The 14,560-nt window shown below is 48.8% G+C and overlaps 1 protein-coding gene across 1 annotated transcript; it reads right to left on the minus strand.

The window, feature by feature from the left end:
* Positions 1 to 1,425: 1,425 nt before the first annotated feature.
* On the minus strand, positions 1,426 to 2,275 carry LOC125994820 (GSK-3-binding protein FRAT2-like). Its single transcript, XM_049764345.1, is given in 2 exon segments — positions 1,426 to 1,905; positions 1,907 to 2,275. Coding segments are annotated over 2 exon segments (672 nt in total). The 5' UTR covers positions 2,192 to 2,275; the 3' UTR covers positions 1,426 to 1,518.
* Between the last annotated feature and the right edge of the window lie 12,285 nt (positions 2,276 to 14,560).

A 14,560-nucleotide genomic window follows, 5' to 3' on the forward strand; every position in this document is an offset into this window, starting at 1 on the left:
TTGTGGAACATTAATCTAGGAGCCATCAAGCAGGGCTGCTTCATTGACATTCTGTGCAAAATGTGGCAGGCTCCAGGCAGCGGGCAGTCTACCCCTGGTCCCCAAGTGTGCTATTCTTGTCTCCAGGTGCCCTTTTGCACTTCCCTTCCCCCACCTTCCACCAGAAAGCCAAACCATGCTTCAAAACAAAAACCAAATTTATTCAGCAACTTAATTAAGAAATCCTATAAATCAGGACCACCACAATTTAAGACACTCCGGTGCGAAGTGTACGTCAACAGCTACATCTGGAGGATGAACAAGCCATTGAATTTCTTTTTTTAAAAAAAATTGGTTTAGATACCTTCAAGTCTGGGGGGGAAAAGGCGGGTGTGGCACCTTACTTACTGAGCCTTCAAGTTTCACTAGGTTTGTAAAAACCCGAGGTTTCTCCTGTGGGAGAGCCACTTGTTAAAAGGATTTCAGTCGCTCACAATGGGTGGCAAGAGGTCACAGACGGGCAGGCTGGCCCCCAGGCTCCTTCATGGGCCAGCACAGCACAAGAAACTGTCTCCTCCACACCGATGGATGGCAGAGGGTGGAATGTGGAGGCCCCAGGACAGGAAAGAGACGGTTGTTTATGCCGGGTTCTGAGAAAGCTCACAGCAGGTCCAAGAGTGGACTCCCAGGAGGAGGCTTTCCGGAAAAATAAATAACTCTCCTCATAGCCGTTTGTGTCCTCAGGAGACTCCAAGAGGTAGCAGAGCAGACCGACAGCTTTTCCTTGGAGCCAGGACGACCAAGGTGTGAATTGGCTCTGCCAGGAACCAACCCCCGCCCCTCGAAAACAGAGCCCTGACCTTGAACCCAGGTGGCAAGGTCAAGTCGTTTCCACAAAGTACACAATCAAGTTCAACTCGACGCGCTTGCAAATAAACTCTTGCACCCCCCTCAGACCCCTCGGGGCCTCCCATCTCCACCTATCAAGTGGGGGGAGCCAGGGAACACCCGAAGCCCACCCACCACACACCAAGCTTGGACAATTCTCTCGGGCGCGATTTCTCTGTACAGCGATTGTAGCACCATTTTTCATGAGGTTCCTCCACCGGGAAAGAAAGAACGTGTGTGCGTGCGTGTGATTCTGTTTTCAAGTATTGTTAGGTTATGAAGCCCTCGCCACCCCGTGCCTACTAGGAGCCCTCTCTTCCAACCAGCTGAGCGCACGACGCCCCCCAATCGGGTCCGAGTCATTGCAAGTAGCTGCCACAGTGAGAGTTGCCCAGGTTTATCCCGCGGGGGTCCTGGGCCCCCCGAGGTGGCCGGGAAGCGGGAAATTCACTTTCACGCGGACGCACGGACGCACCCCGGTCGGTGCGTTTCTCCAAGTTCAAGTTTCCTCTGGCCGCCTGACAGGGGCCGGCGCCTTATCGGCCCGTAGGTGCCAGTAGGTGCCCGCGCGCGGGTCGGCGGCGGCGATGGCTTCAGCGTCGGGTCGTCCCGGCCTCCTCTTCCTCGTCGACCTCCCCTTGGGGCCGCGGGTCAGTGCCAAGCGCCGGAGGGCTGCAGAGCCACCGGATCCGGGCCGGCGCGGCCGTTCCCGGGCGCAGCCACGGCGGCCACGGCTCGCTGGAGCCTCCGCACGGCCTCCTTGATGAGGTTGCCCGAGAGCACGAGCTGCTGCAGGAGCCGGTGCGGGTCGTCCTCGCCGGCGTGCGGCCCGGCCGGGGGCCAGCGGCGCGGCTGCAGGCGGCGGGAGGAGACGGCATCCCGCAGCCAGCCGCGCCGGCAAGGGCCGGGCAGCGCGCCGGGGCCGGAGGCGGGGAGCTGCTCGGCCACGAAGTAGGGCGCAGCCCGGCCACGCACGCGGCCGCGCTCCCCGAGGGCGCAGCGCCAGGCCCCGAAGGCAGCCGGGTCCCGGGGCTGGGCGGGGCGCGGGCGCGAGTGCGGGCGGCGGCGGCGGCCAGGGCAGCGCCGGGGGCCGGGCCTTGTCCGCCGGGGGCGCGCGGGGCGGCTCGGGGCGGTCGTGCGCCGCCGCGTCCAGCTGCAGCGTCTCTCCGATGCGGGCCACCAGCCGGTCCACGTCGCCCGAGCCGCCCAGCGTCACCGACTGCTGCAGCAGGAGGAAGCTGTCGCCGTCGCCGTCCTCCTCCTCCTCCTCCTCCGCCTCCGCCTCGTCGCCCGCGTCCTCCTCCGCCTCCCGCCGGCACGGCATAGTCCTCAGCCCGGGCGATCGCAGCGCGGCGGGCGGCGTGGGCGTCCCGGGGGCGACGAAGCCGGGCGTGGCGTGGAAGCCGGAGCCCGGTCCGGGACCGGGACGGACGCGGGAGCCGGAGCCCACCAGACAGTCGCGCCGCCCGCCCGCCAGCAGCCGCCGCCGGAGTCCGAAGCCTACCGGCTCGGTTGATTTGTAAACAATGGGTGACGTCTCCGCGGGAGAAACCATCGAGCTCCGCTGTGCGGGGGGAGACGCGCGAGCCGGCGCCGGGGCGAGAACCTCCCCGGAGGGCGCTGAGTCTCAAACCAGCTTTGCTTGTGTCTGCGGCTTGTACATACCTCGAAGGGGCGTTCGAAGAACCGCTGTGAGCGGTACTTCCTGCAATCCAACAGCTTTTCTGGGAATGCACCCCCTTTCAGCTGTAGTATTGGTACGGTCCACTCGCGCGCACACCCACCGCCCGGCCCCGCCCTCGGACGCGGCCTCCTCCCACGTGTCCGCAACGCCCGGCCCGGCCCGGCCCTGCCCGGCCTGGCCCGCTCGGCTGCCCCAGGCCCGGAGAGCGGATTGACGGGTCGGGGCCTGGAGAACGGAATTCGGGGTGCAGAGGGCGAGTTGCAGTAGAGGTTCAGTGCAGGGGGCCGGAGCGTTAGAGGGTAAAGGGCACCTAGGTGCCCCACCTGGAGTGAACCCTGGGCACAACAACCTGGTGTCCAGGACCCAATGTGTTTGGTGCGGGGGGGGGGGGTGGTTTCCCTTCACCCAGTCCTTCAAACCCCAAACCCATACACAACACACGTTTCTGGAGAAAGACGCGCCGCCACATGGCTTGACAATCGACTGTGCATTTTTCAAAATAAGGGGATTCAAGTGGAAATAGTGATGGGGAACATCGCGGATAATCGCGCAGGACAGGGTTCACGGAAAAGCACGTTTTGCCCCCCCCCCCCCCACACACACACTCCAGCCCCAACTGCCGCCGTTAGCATCTTAGACACGTTTCCAGTTTGCATTGCAACAAAATGCTGTTTCTACGTTACTGTTTGTTGCACTCAGAAGACAGAATGATAACAGACATTTCCGTTTAGTGACTGCAACATTAAAGGAGCTAAGAATGCCTTTCATTTGCTGTTTACTTGATTTCACCGTTGTACAAAGTGACAACTCTTTTTTGTGGTTGAGACTTTTTACATGTTGATGATTTGTTTCTGAAGAACGTACTCGCAAGAGTGGACATTTTCGGTCAAAGTATATTAAGTCTTCTAATAAATGTATCAAGTGTTTTACTTCCCCCGTATTTCATTTGTGAGTTTTACCATACTCGTATGTTTGTTTGTCTGTTTTTTGTTTTTTTGGGTCACACCCGGCAGTGCTCAGGGATTCCTGGCTCTACACTCAGAAACTGCTCCTGGCAGGCTCTTTTGGGGGACCATATGGGATGCCGGGATTTGAACCACCGTCCTTCTGCATGCAAGGCAAACGCACTACCTCCATGCTATCTCTTCGCCCCACCCCCCACTCATATGTTTGTTTGGTAGTATGAGTAGTACAGCTAATTTTTTTCTTTAATTTTGTTTTTGGGCCACTGCTGGCTGCTCTCAGAGGTTACTCCAAGTTCTGCACTCGGAAATAAGTCAGGCTTAGAGGCCATACGGGGTGCCTGGGCTCGAACTCGGTCAGCCGCTTGCATGCAAAGCAAACGCCTTACCTGCTGTGCTATATTGCTCCTGTCCCTAAAATTTTCTTACTGTTGATTTCATAGGTTAAATTGGTATCTGTTCTGTTTTCATCTGATTTTAGTTAAAGGGGCTCCATTTTCTAAATGCTTATTAATCACTGTACTTCCTTTCTTGCCAATGGTCTGTTTTAAAAGCTTTACCTTTTAAGTTTTTCTAATGTAGTTGCATGACTTCCCTGCATACCAGAAGTTAACCCTTTTCTTTCGTATTTTGCTACAACTATTTTCTCAGGTGTGTTTTTTTTTTTTCTTTAATTTAACCCTGACCACCCTTTCAACTCTCCACTCAACTTTAATTAGTTTTAATCAAATCTATAAAATCCTTTCCTTGGAGACTTTAACACAATGCTAAATTTAGAATCTTTTTGCCTCCAGAAAGTTATTAAATATTCAGTCTATTTGCCATAGATTTTTCTAATGCCTTGCCGCATCCCCCCCCCCCTCCCAAATCCATCTGGGATTAATTTTGGTCTCTGGCCCAAAAAGATGCTATGTAATTTTTATTTTTCTTTTGTCAGAGAGCAGCTTGTGGTCAAGACTGTATTTCTTCATTAAGTCAAAGGTGTGTGGGCAGTATAAACACCGGCTCTGTTCTGGGCAGTTCCGGATTGCTGGCAGCGAGGTCAGGGTGTGGCCGGGAATATTTTGATCCATTTGTTGTACACCCTTAACCAAAGACCCTAATTCAGTCTCCTTCCTACCAGGCCCTTGGATGTGTGGCTCCTGGCAAATCAGTTTACAAGTGTTTTCCCTTGTAAAATGGAAAAAAGAATAATCCCTGCCCCGGCCTCCCTCTGAGGATTGTTTTCAGGATCAAATGAGATAATGGGAACAGGCTTTGTCAGTCATTACACAAATGTAATGTGGGATTAGATCCAGTGGTTTACTAACAGAGCCTGGCTCCCTTCCAGAGATTCTCCCAGGGTCACAACTAATATATTAATGATAAAGGTTCCCCTGCAACCCGCTGAGGGAAGCTTGGCAGGAAGGGGGCAGGGATTACTTCCTGGAGTTTGTGGGGTGTCTGGACTCTGGCCTGGTATCTACACTGACCTGGAGCTTTTTGAGTCCTCCTGAAATCAGCCCTAAGACTCCCCATCCCAAGGTGTGTCCTCACAACTTGTTCTGCTGGTTTGGGCGATGGTCCTTTGGACTAGTAGGCTTCCTCCTCCTCCTCTGTCCACCAAGAGCTGTTCACACCACCACCACCACCACACACACCCCTCCAGGGAAAGCAAGAGACTAGAAAGCAAGTCTCATTTTCCTTCCAATGATACTTACTGCAGAATTTCAAGGGGAATGAAAATTAGGAGAGGTTTATGGATTTCAGTAGAATTAAATGACAACCCCCCCCCACCACCCGTAAGATGATGCCTGCCTGTAAGGAGAGAAAAGCAGTTTTATGCTCCATTGACTTTAAACATTAATGGGGCTGGTGTAGCTATTGTGTCTGACCCAGCATCCCTGGAAATCATTTTTGTCTTCTGTCACAGTAATTCCCATAGTATTGGGTGGAATACAGAAAATGGGGCTCTCAGATGGCCTGCTTTTAAAAATCTCTTTGTCAACACTGCTCTGGTGTGAAGATTGCTATGTAAATATGCCAGGACTTGGATGTTAGACTGCTTATAATAGACTCTAACAGCTCCATTTTCAGGGGCATGTCTCTGAATTGCTGTGTAGGACCAGTGGAAGGCAGAGAAGTGCCCCAGATTAGGAATCAAAAGACACGATGCTAGAGTGTCTCAGATGCAATTAAAAGTAATGAGAGGGTATCAGGAAGGGAAGCGACAAGAGCAGTGTGCCTGGCACACTGGCTGCCTGCCTGGAAAGAGCCTCTTCTGAGGGGTTTCAGCCTCTCTGGGGGAGGGTAGAACACAGGATTTGAACACTCAGGGCCTCTCTCTAGACAGGCCAAAATCTTTCCCAGGATGTTTGCTTTTGGCAGGACTTTATTTTAGCAATTCACCCAGAGACTCCAGCCGAGTGCAAAGCTTACCTGCACTTGGATCATCCATAAAGTTCAGCCTGAATGTGATGTGTGGCCTGAATGGAACTCTAATTTTGTGAGGTTCCTTCATAGTGCCCAAGTCATCTCTCTCTCTGTCTCTCTCTCTGTGTCTCTCTCTCCCCTCTCTCCTCTCCTTCCTCTCTCCACTCTCTCTCCTCGCTCTCCTCTCCTCTCTCTCTTCTCTTTCCTCTCTTTCTCTCTTTCTTTCTTTCTCCTCTCCCTCCCTCCCTCCCTCCCTCCTAGGGAATCAAACTTATATCCAAAGGTTTTTTTTTTTTTTTATCTCTAAGCCACATCCCCTGTCCCAACTCTTCTTTTGGTGGGAGCTTTCTTCATTAAAAGCCACACCCAGCTGTGTTCAGAGATCATTCCAGGTAAAGCTCCAAATCATATCAGGTGTTGGGGATCAGATCCAAGTCAATCATGCACAAGTACCTATTGTACTCTCTCCCTGACCCCACCTCCACCTTTTATAATACTATAAAATAATATTATTTTATAATTATTATATTATTATATCTCATTTCTGAGAGGCCAAATAGTACAGTGGGGATGGAGCTTGCCTTTCAAGTTGATTGAGTTCGATCCCCAACAATATGGTCTCCTGGGGCCGGAGAGATAGCATGGAGGTAAAACGTTTGCCTTGCATGTGGAAGAATCGTGGTTCGAATCCCGGGATCCCGTATGGTCCCCCAAGCATGCCAGGGGCGATTTCTGAGCGTAGAGCCAGTAGTAACCCCTGAGCGCTGCTGGGTATGACCCAAAAACAAACAAACAAACAAAAACAATATGACGTAAAAAAATAGACGTAAACCCAGGTGTGGCTACTAAACCAAAAAATAATTAAATACAACTAAAAGGAATGAAGTACAGGGCCGAAGAGATAGGACAGTGATAGGACGTTTGCCTTGCACGTGGTCAACCCAGCATGGACCGGATTCGATTCTCGGCATCCCGTATAATTCCCCGAGTCTGCCAGGGGCGCTTTCTGAGTGCAGAGCCAGGAGTAACCCCTGGGCGCTACCAGGTGTGGACCCCCCCAAAATAACAAACAAACAAACAAACAAAATAAAGAAATGATATATTTTGTTTTATTTTGTGTTGGGGCCATACCTGGCAGTGCTCAGGACTTAGTCTGGTTCTGTATTCAGAGATCACTCCTGACAGGTTTGGAGTGCCTAAGATCGAACCAAGTCAGGTACATGCAAGAAAAGTCCTTTATCTGTTGTACTATCTTTCCAGCCTCTCTATTGATTGTTACATGTTATAAAATTATGCTAAAAGGAGAAATACTGAAAGCCAGAGAGATAGCACAGTGGTAGGGTGTTTGCCTTGCATGAGGCCATCCCAGGAGGGACCTGGTTTGATTCCCAGTATCCCATATAGTCCGCCGAACCTGCCAGGAGCTATTTCTGAGCTCAGAGCCAGGAGTAACCCCTGAGTACCACTGGGTGTGGCGCTCAGGGGTTGCTCCTGGCTCTACACTCAGAAATCCTCCAAATCCTCCTGACAGGCTGGGGGGGGGGGACCATATGGGATGCCGGGATTTGAACCACTGTCCTTCTGCATGCAAGGCAAACACCTTATCTCCATGCTATTTCTCCAGCCCCATCCTGTAGGATTCTATAGTCTGAAATATCCTGAGTAGAGAAGTCCATAAAGACAGAAAGCAAATTGATGGTGGTTGCTTAGGGCTAGAGAGGTTGGGTGGAATGGGGAAGCGTGGGGTGGTAGTATGGCTGTTTCTCCACATTTTCCCCACTGTGACCTCTTTTTTTGTTTGTTTTGTTTTTTGGGCCACACTGGTGACGCTCAGGGGTTACTCCTGGCTAAGTGCTCAGAAGTTGCTCCTGGCTTGAGGGACCATATGAGATGCCGGGGGATAGAGCCGAGGTCCTTCCTACGCTAGCACTTGCAAGGCAGACACCTTACCTCTAGTGCCACCTCTCAGGCCCCCACTGTGACCTCTCATGATCTTTTCTTTCTATACCTAACTTAGCCTCTGTTCAACAGGTTGGCTCCCTACTCCTCCCTGTGATTTTTTTGCCTGTGCCCCCTTGGAATATCCTGGGGACCTACAGAGGGCCAAATGACCTCTAGTTGAGAAACTCTGTGCGAAAAGATACAAAGTTTTCTTAGAGATGTTGAAAATTTGTAGATGAAAATGATGAGTGCTCCACATAATTGGGATGATAAATGCCATTGAATATGTTTTTTTTTTGGTTTTTTTTTTTTTTTTTTTTGGTTTTTGGGTCACACCCAGCAGCGTTCAGGGGTTACTTCTGGCTCTATGCTCAGAAATCGCCCCCAGCAGGCCTGGGGGACCATATGGGATCCAGGATTTGAACCACTGTCCTTCTGCATGCAAGGCAAATGCCTTACTGCTGTACTATCTCTCCGGTCCCAACCATTGAACATCTTAAGGTGGCTGATTTGTTTTGGGTTAATGTTTTGGGACCACATCCAGAAATACTCAGGTATATGCCTGACTCTTCAGGGTTTAGGGACCAGATGGGGTGCCCTGGATCAAACCATCATTGACTAGATGCAAGGCAAGTGCCTTACTCCATGTACTGTACTCTGGCAGGAGAGATATGCACTGACCCAGCAGAATCTCCCTTGCACTATCATCTGTGCCCTTTTCTATTTCTTTTATATAGTTTTTATTTTCATTTTTTAAATTCATCATAGTGTATAAGACTGCTAATATAAGGTTCCATGTGTAGAATGTCTAGCTCTTTATCTTTCCCTTTGTGTGCATGGAGGCTGATGTCTGGGGCGATCTGGAAAGCCATGTTCAGAAGATGGCAACCTTTCCCACCCCAGAACCATCAAATAGCAAGAAACACCAGAATAAATCATCTCAGGAATCCAAACCTCCGACCTGAGATTTATTAGCACATCTAGCATAGACTTATCTAGCATAGACTAATAGAGACTAATAGGGACAGAGAAAAAGGGGGAGCAGCAGTGAAGCAACTGGAAAACATGCAGTAAGGTGGTGTGGGGTGATCAGCAAGGGGCCAAGTGAAAAACGGAGGTGATAGATGAGGCCTAGGAGACATGAAGTAGGATTCTAGGAATCTTGATTTGCATTTTTAGGAGAGCAGTACCTCCAGAGGGGGCTGCACTCTTGAGTCTGCGAATTCCAAAGTGAACTTAGAGGCCAGAGAGATAGCATGGAGGTAAGGCATTTGCCTTTCATGCAGAAGGTCGGTGGTTCGAATCCTGCCATCCCATTTGGTCCCCTGTGCCTGCCAGGGGTGATTTCTGAGCATAGAGCCAGGAATAACTCTTGAGCGATGCATAGCGTGACCCAAAAACAACAACAACAACAACAACAACGAGCCCAAAGTGAACTTAGAGGCCCAAGACAGGGAGCTACTAAATAAGCAGCACACAACAACACTGCAGGAGAAAGTGGCTGGGCTCAGTGCCAGGTTGCTTGGAACTCAGTTTCAGCACTAATAATGTGGGCAGCCCCCACACTTTAGGCAACCAGGACAGCTGGTGGCCTTGACTCAGTAGTTCTCACCCTCGGTCCCTGTCCATTCTCAGGGACATGCTGCAACTGGGATCTGCTTTGCCTCCTCCTCTCTGACCATTTTATTATCTCTAAGAAAAGAACATTAGTTCTGCCCAGTTCCCACCTCTGGGCAGTGGGGAGGGAGTTGATTTGGGAGCCCAGGGTGACAATCACCTACTTCTACTTTTTTTTCCTTTCAATTTTAAGCAAACTGTCCTTTACAGCTCAGCCAGTGCACCTGCTGCACTAAGGTCTTCAGTGGGCAGAAGAAGCTTCGGAGAGAAAACCAAGGCAGAGTCTGAGTCACCCCACCTCCTCCTGATAACCTGCTTCCTTAAAAGTGACTGTCCCTTTCTCATCCCTGAAGAATGAAACACGTGACACCTTTTAAAACCATGGTTTGGTTTACACATAAAGGAGGACTCTTCTGAAAGGCCATCAGTACAACACAGGTTAAGGCAGAGAGGACCAATGGTAGTAATGGCTGTGTGCCATAGACATGTATCCAAGCCCTAACAAATGAAATGAAGATGCTGAGATAGCTCAGTGTGCTGAGTGTATGTTTTATGTCTTGATCCCTGGCACCACCTGATCCTCCACTGCCAAGAGTCCCCAAGTACAAGGCAGAAGTAGACTCTGAGCATTCCTGGGCATGACCTGAAAGCAAAATAAAAAAATTTTAGATTTACTATAGAGAGGACTGAAGATGTAACTCAGTGGTAAAGCACTTGTCTCACATGTGAGGCCCTAGGTTCAATCCCTGATACAAGGAAGGGAAGGGAAGGGAAGGGAAGGGAGGAAAAGGGAAGGGAAGGGAAGGAAAGGGAAGGGAAGGGAAGGGAAGGGAAAGGAAGGAAAGGAAGGAAGGGGAAGGGAAGGGAAGGGAAGGGAAGGGAAGGGAAGGGAAGGGAAGGGAAGAAGGGAAGTGGGCCGGCGTGGTGGTGCTAGAGGTAAGGTGTCTGCCTTGCCAGCGCTAGCCTAGGACAGACTGCGGTTCGATCCCCTGGTGTCCCATATGGTCCCCCAAGCCAGGAGTGACTTCTGAGTGTATAGCCAGGAGTAACCCCTGAGCATTACCGGGAGTGGCCCAAAAATAAAACAAAACAAAAAGAATAGGTATTTGTACACTTAGATTCACAGCAGCATTATTCTCAGTAACTGAACAGTGAACCCACAAATATTCAATAAGAGCTGAATGACTAGACAAGTACAGTCTATGTGGTCACAGGTCATCACAGAACATTCTGCTCAGCTGTAGACCATACGCATGACATGGTCCCAGTAGGCTATACCATCCAGCCTAGACACAGAAAAGGCACCACACTATAGGTTTGTGTCACTCTGTGACACCCACACAACCATGCTCTTCTCAGATTGGAACCCCAACATTAAGCAACACATAACTATAGGTATAGTGGAAGATTGTTCAACTTTGAAAAGGAAGGACATTATGATGCATGCTACAACACGAACAAACCTAGGACATGTTTTGCTGAGTGAAAGAAGTCAGTAACAAAATATAAACATTGCATAGGACCACTTAAATGTGGTTCTGAGAGCAGTCATCTTCAGAGACACAGTAAGTGGAATGGTGGTTTCCGGGGACTGAGGGAGGGGAGAGGGCAGTTATTGAGAAATACAGTTTCTCAATACTGGTTTCCCCTTCCAAATTTGTTTCCTTCCTGTTCCCCTGCCATCCTACCTGCTGATTCCCCCTAATCTTCTGCCATAACACCCTTGGAATATCCTGTGGGCAGATAGGAGCCATGTAGTCCCTTATAGAAAAATGCTGGTCTAACAGTTTCAGAGCTTCTGTACAGGAAAAGAAAGTTCTGGAGGCAGGTAATTTCACAGCAATATGAAAGTACTTAAATCACCACACTGTATGCTGAGAGTGGCTTACATGATTCATTTGTATTATGCATAGTTTACCACAATAAAAAAGGGAACCAGGTGCCTGGAGAAAATAAAAAACGATGGACGATAGCAGGTGTTGGCAAGGGATGCAGAAACTAGAGTCCTCACACATTGCTAGCAGAATTGGAAATCACTAAGACCATTTATAAAACAGTTTGGCCCTTCCTCAAAAAGTTAAACATGGGTGTTATCTTCTGACCCAACAACTCAACTCCTATTGAAACTCAATAGAAGGAAAAGAATATGTCCACAAAAAATGTGCACAGAGAAACACAGACATGTTACTGATAACATTATGTATCATCACCAAGGATCACCATGGATATATGTATATATATAGCTTAAGGATACAGAACATGGGGCCAGAGAGATAGCATGGAGGTAAGGTGTTTGCCTTGCATGCAGAAGCTTGGTGGTTCGAATCCCAGCATCTCATATGGTCCCCCAAGCCTGCCAGGAGCGATTTCTGAGCACAGAGCCAGGAGTAACCCCTGAGCACTGCTGGGTGTGACCCAAAAACCAAAAAAAAAAAAGGATACAGAACATACTACACTTGCATGAGGCCCTAAGTTCAATCTTGTCCTCTCTCCCCATCAGAAAAAAAAAATGAAATATCATAAAATTAATGTGTAAGAAGTTACTAAAGAAAACACATGGACCCAGAGAGATAGCACAGCGGCGTTTGCCTTGCAAGCAGCCGATTCAGGACCAAAGGTGATTGGTTCGAATCCCGGTGTCCCATATGTTCCTCCGTGCCTGCCAGGAGCTATTTCTGAGCAGACAGCCAGGAGTAACCCCTGAGCATCGCCGGGTGTGGCCCAAAAAACCAAAAAAAAAAAAAAAAAAAAAAAAAAAAGAAAGAAAGAAAACACACAAAAAGCTAATAAAGTAATTCTAAATATCATTAGAAAATGCAAAGTAAAATAACAGTGAGATTCCTGGGCACAAGAATTTAAGAGGTGGGCCACAGAGTATAGGAGTTACAGGTGAGTGACTAACCTCAGCTGAAATCTCCAGCACCACATAAGGTTCCCTAAGCACCACCAGACTATCAGGAATGATCCCTAAGCACAGAGTCAGGAGCAGCCCCTGAACATGTCCAGGTATGGCTCCGATTCCTTGTGTTCCCCTGCCAAGATAAAAAAAAAAAGAGAAGACACCAATTATTGGCAAAAATGTGGAGAAAGAATTTTCGTATATGTAGTACAATGTAAAACAGTGAGCAAATTTGGGGAAGTTTGACAGCTTCTTAACAGGTTAAATATAAACTTAGCATATGACCCCAGAATACCACTCCTAAGATGCCTCATGAGAAAAGGAAACTAAGATCCACACAACGCTTGGGACGGGAGTGTTTGTAACAGCATTAGTCATAGGAACCACATACGGGAAACCATTCAAATGCCCATCAACTGATAAATGAATAACAACTCATGAGGATAGCAATAAAACAAAGTGAGACTGGTATGTGCCAAATCATGAATGAGTTTTAAAAAAAATAAAAGAAACAATAAAAAAGAAATAAAAACCTGTAAAGGAATTCTGATACAAAGAGATAGCATGGAGGAAGGGCATTTGCCTTGCATGCAGAAGGACAGTGGTTCGAATCCGGGCATCCCATATGGTCCTCAGGTTTGTCAGGAGTGATTTCTGAGCGTAGAGCCAGGATTAAACCCTGAGCGCTGCCGGGTGTGACCCAAAAACCAAAAAAACAAAGAAACAACAACAACAACAACAACAAAAAAAAAAAACAAAAAATAAAAAACAAACAAAAAAGACTGTATTTTATATGATACTATTTATATAAAAATTCTAGAAAGGGGGCTGTAATGATAGCACAATGAGTAGGGCATTTGTCCTGCATGCAGCTGACCTAGGTTTGATCCCCAGCATCCCATATGGTCCCCCAAGCCTGCCAGGAGTGATTTCTGAGTACAGAACTGGGAGTAACCCCTGAGTGCTGCTAAATGTGGGGGGGGGGTATGATAGTTCAAGGGCTAGAAAGATAGTATAGGGTTAAGGTGCTTGCCTTGCATGAATCTAAACTCAGTTCAATCCTTGGCACTGCATGATCCCCCTCCTCAAAGTAAAAACCAAGTAGTCAAAAATGGGAAAGCAAATGCCACTGTTCTGTCTGCCGCTGAATTGCTGTCTCCCTCTACCACTGAATATAGCCCCAACAATAGCCATGTGTGGCTCTGTCAAAAATTTAAATGGTTGAGGCCGGAGCAGTGGTGCAAGAGTAGGGCATTTGCCTTGCACGTGTTAACCTAGGATGGACTGCGGTTCCATCCCCAACTTCCCATATGGTCCTCCAAGCCAGGAGTGATTTCTGAGTGCATAGACAGGAGTAACTCCTTAGCATTACTGGGTGTGGCCCCAACCCCCCCCCCAAATTAAATTGTTGGTGACAGTGTGATAGAACAGTGGGTAGGGCATTTGCCTTGCATCCGGCTGTCCCGGGTTCAGTCCCTGCCCTGGCATCTTAAATGGTCCCAGAGCCTTTCAGGAGTAATTTCTGAGTTCAAAACCAGGAGTAAGGCCTTAAGCACAGCTGGGTGTGGCCAAAAACAAAACAAACAAACAAACAAAAAAAACTTTTAATTGTTGAAGCTAGAGAAAGAGACTATGGAGAGTAAGGTGCTTGCCTACCATGTGGATGCAGACATGTTGCTGGTTTGAATCTCAGAACTGGATATGGTCTCCTGAGCATCACCAGGTGTGGTCCCTGAGCACAGATCCAGCTGTGGCTACAGAACACTGCTGATTATAGTAAGCTAAGAAACACCTAATCAAGTTAGTGGTTGCACACTTCGTTCTGGAATTGCCTGCATCCTAGGTGGTAGGTACATGATTTCTCTTCTTATTTCTTGGCTCCTCTTGTAATGTTCTTATTTCCTAAATAATATTACTGGGCTGGAACAATAGCACAGTATGTAAAGCACTTACCTTGAATGTAGCTGACCCAGGTTCAATCCCCAGCTTCCACATGGTCCCCTGAGCCCATCAGGAATGATTGATCCCTAAGCATAGAGCCAGGAGCACAGCTGGGTGTGGCTCAAAATAAACAATCCAAGTATTTACTCCCCCAAAATTAGGTTGAGGATGTAGTTTAGTGGTAGAGTATATAATTAGGTTGAGGATGTAGTTTAGTGGTAGAGTATATGCCTTTCT

The sequence above is a fragment of the Suncus etruscus genome, chromosome 17 (assembly GCF_024139225.1).
Source record: "Suncus etruscus isolate mSunEtr1 chromosome 17, mSunEtr1.pri.cur, whole genome shotgun sequence".
Classification (NCBI taxonomy): domain Eukaryota; kingdom Metazoa; phylum Chordata; class Mammalia; order Eulipotyphla; family Soricidae; genus Suncus; species Suncus etruscus.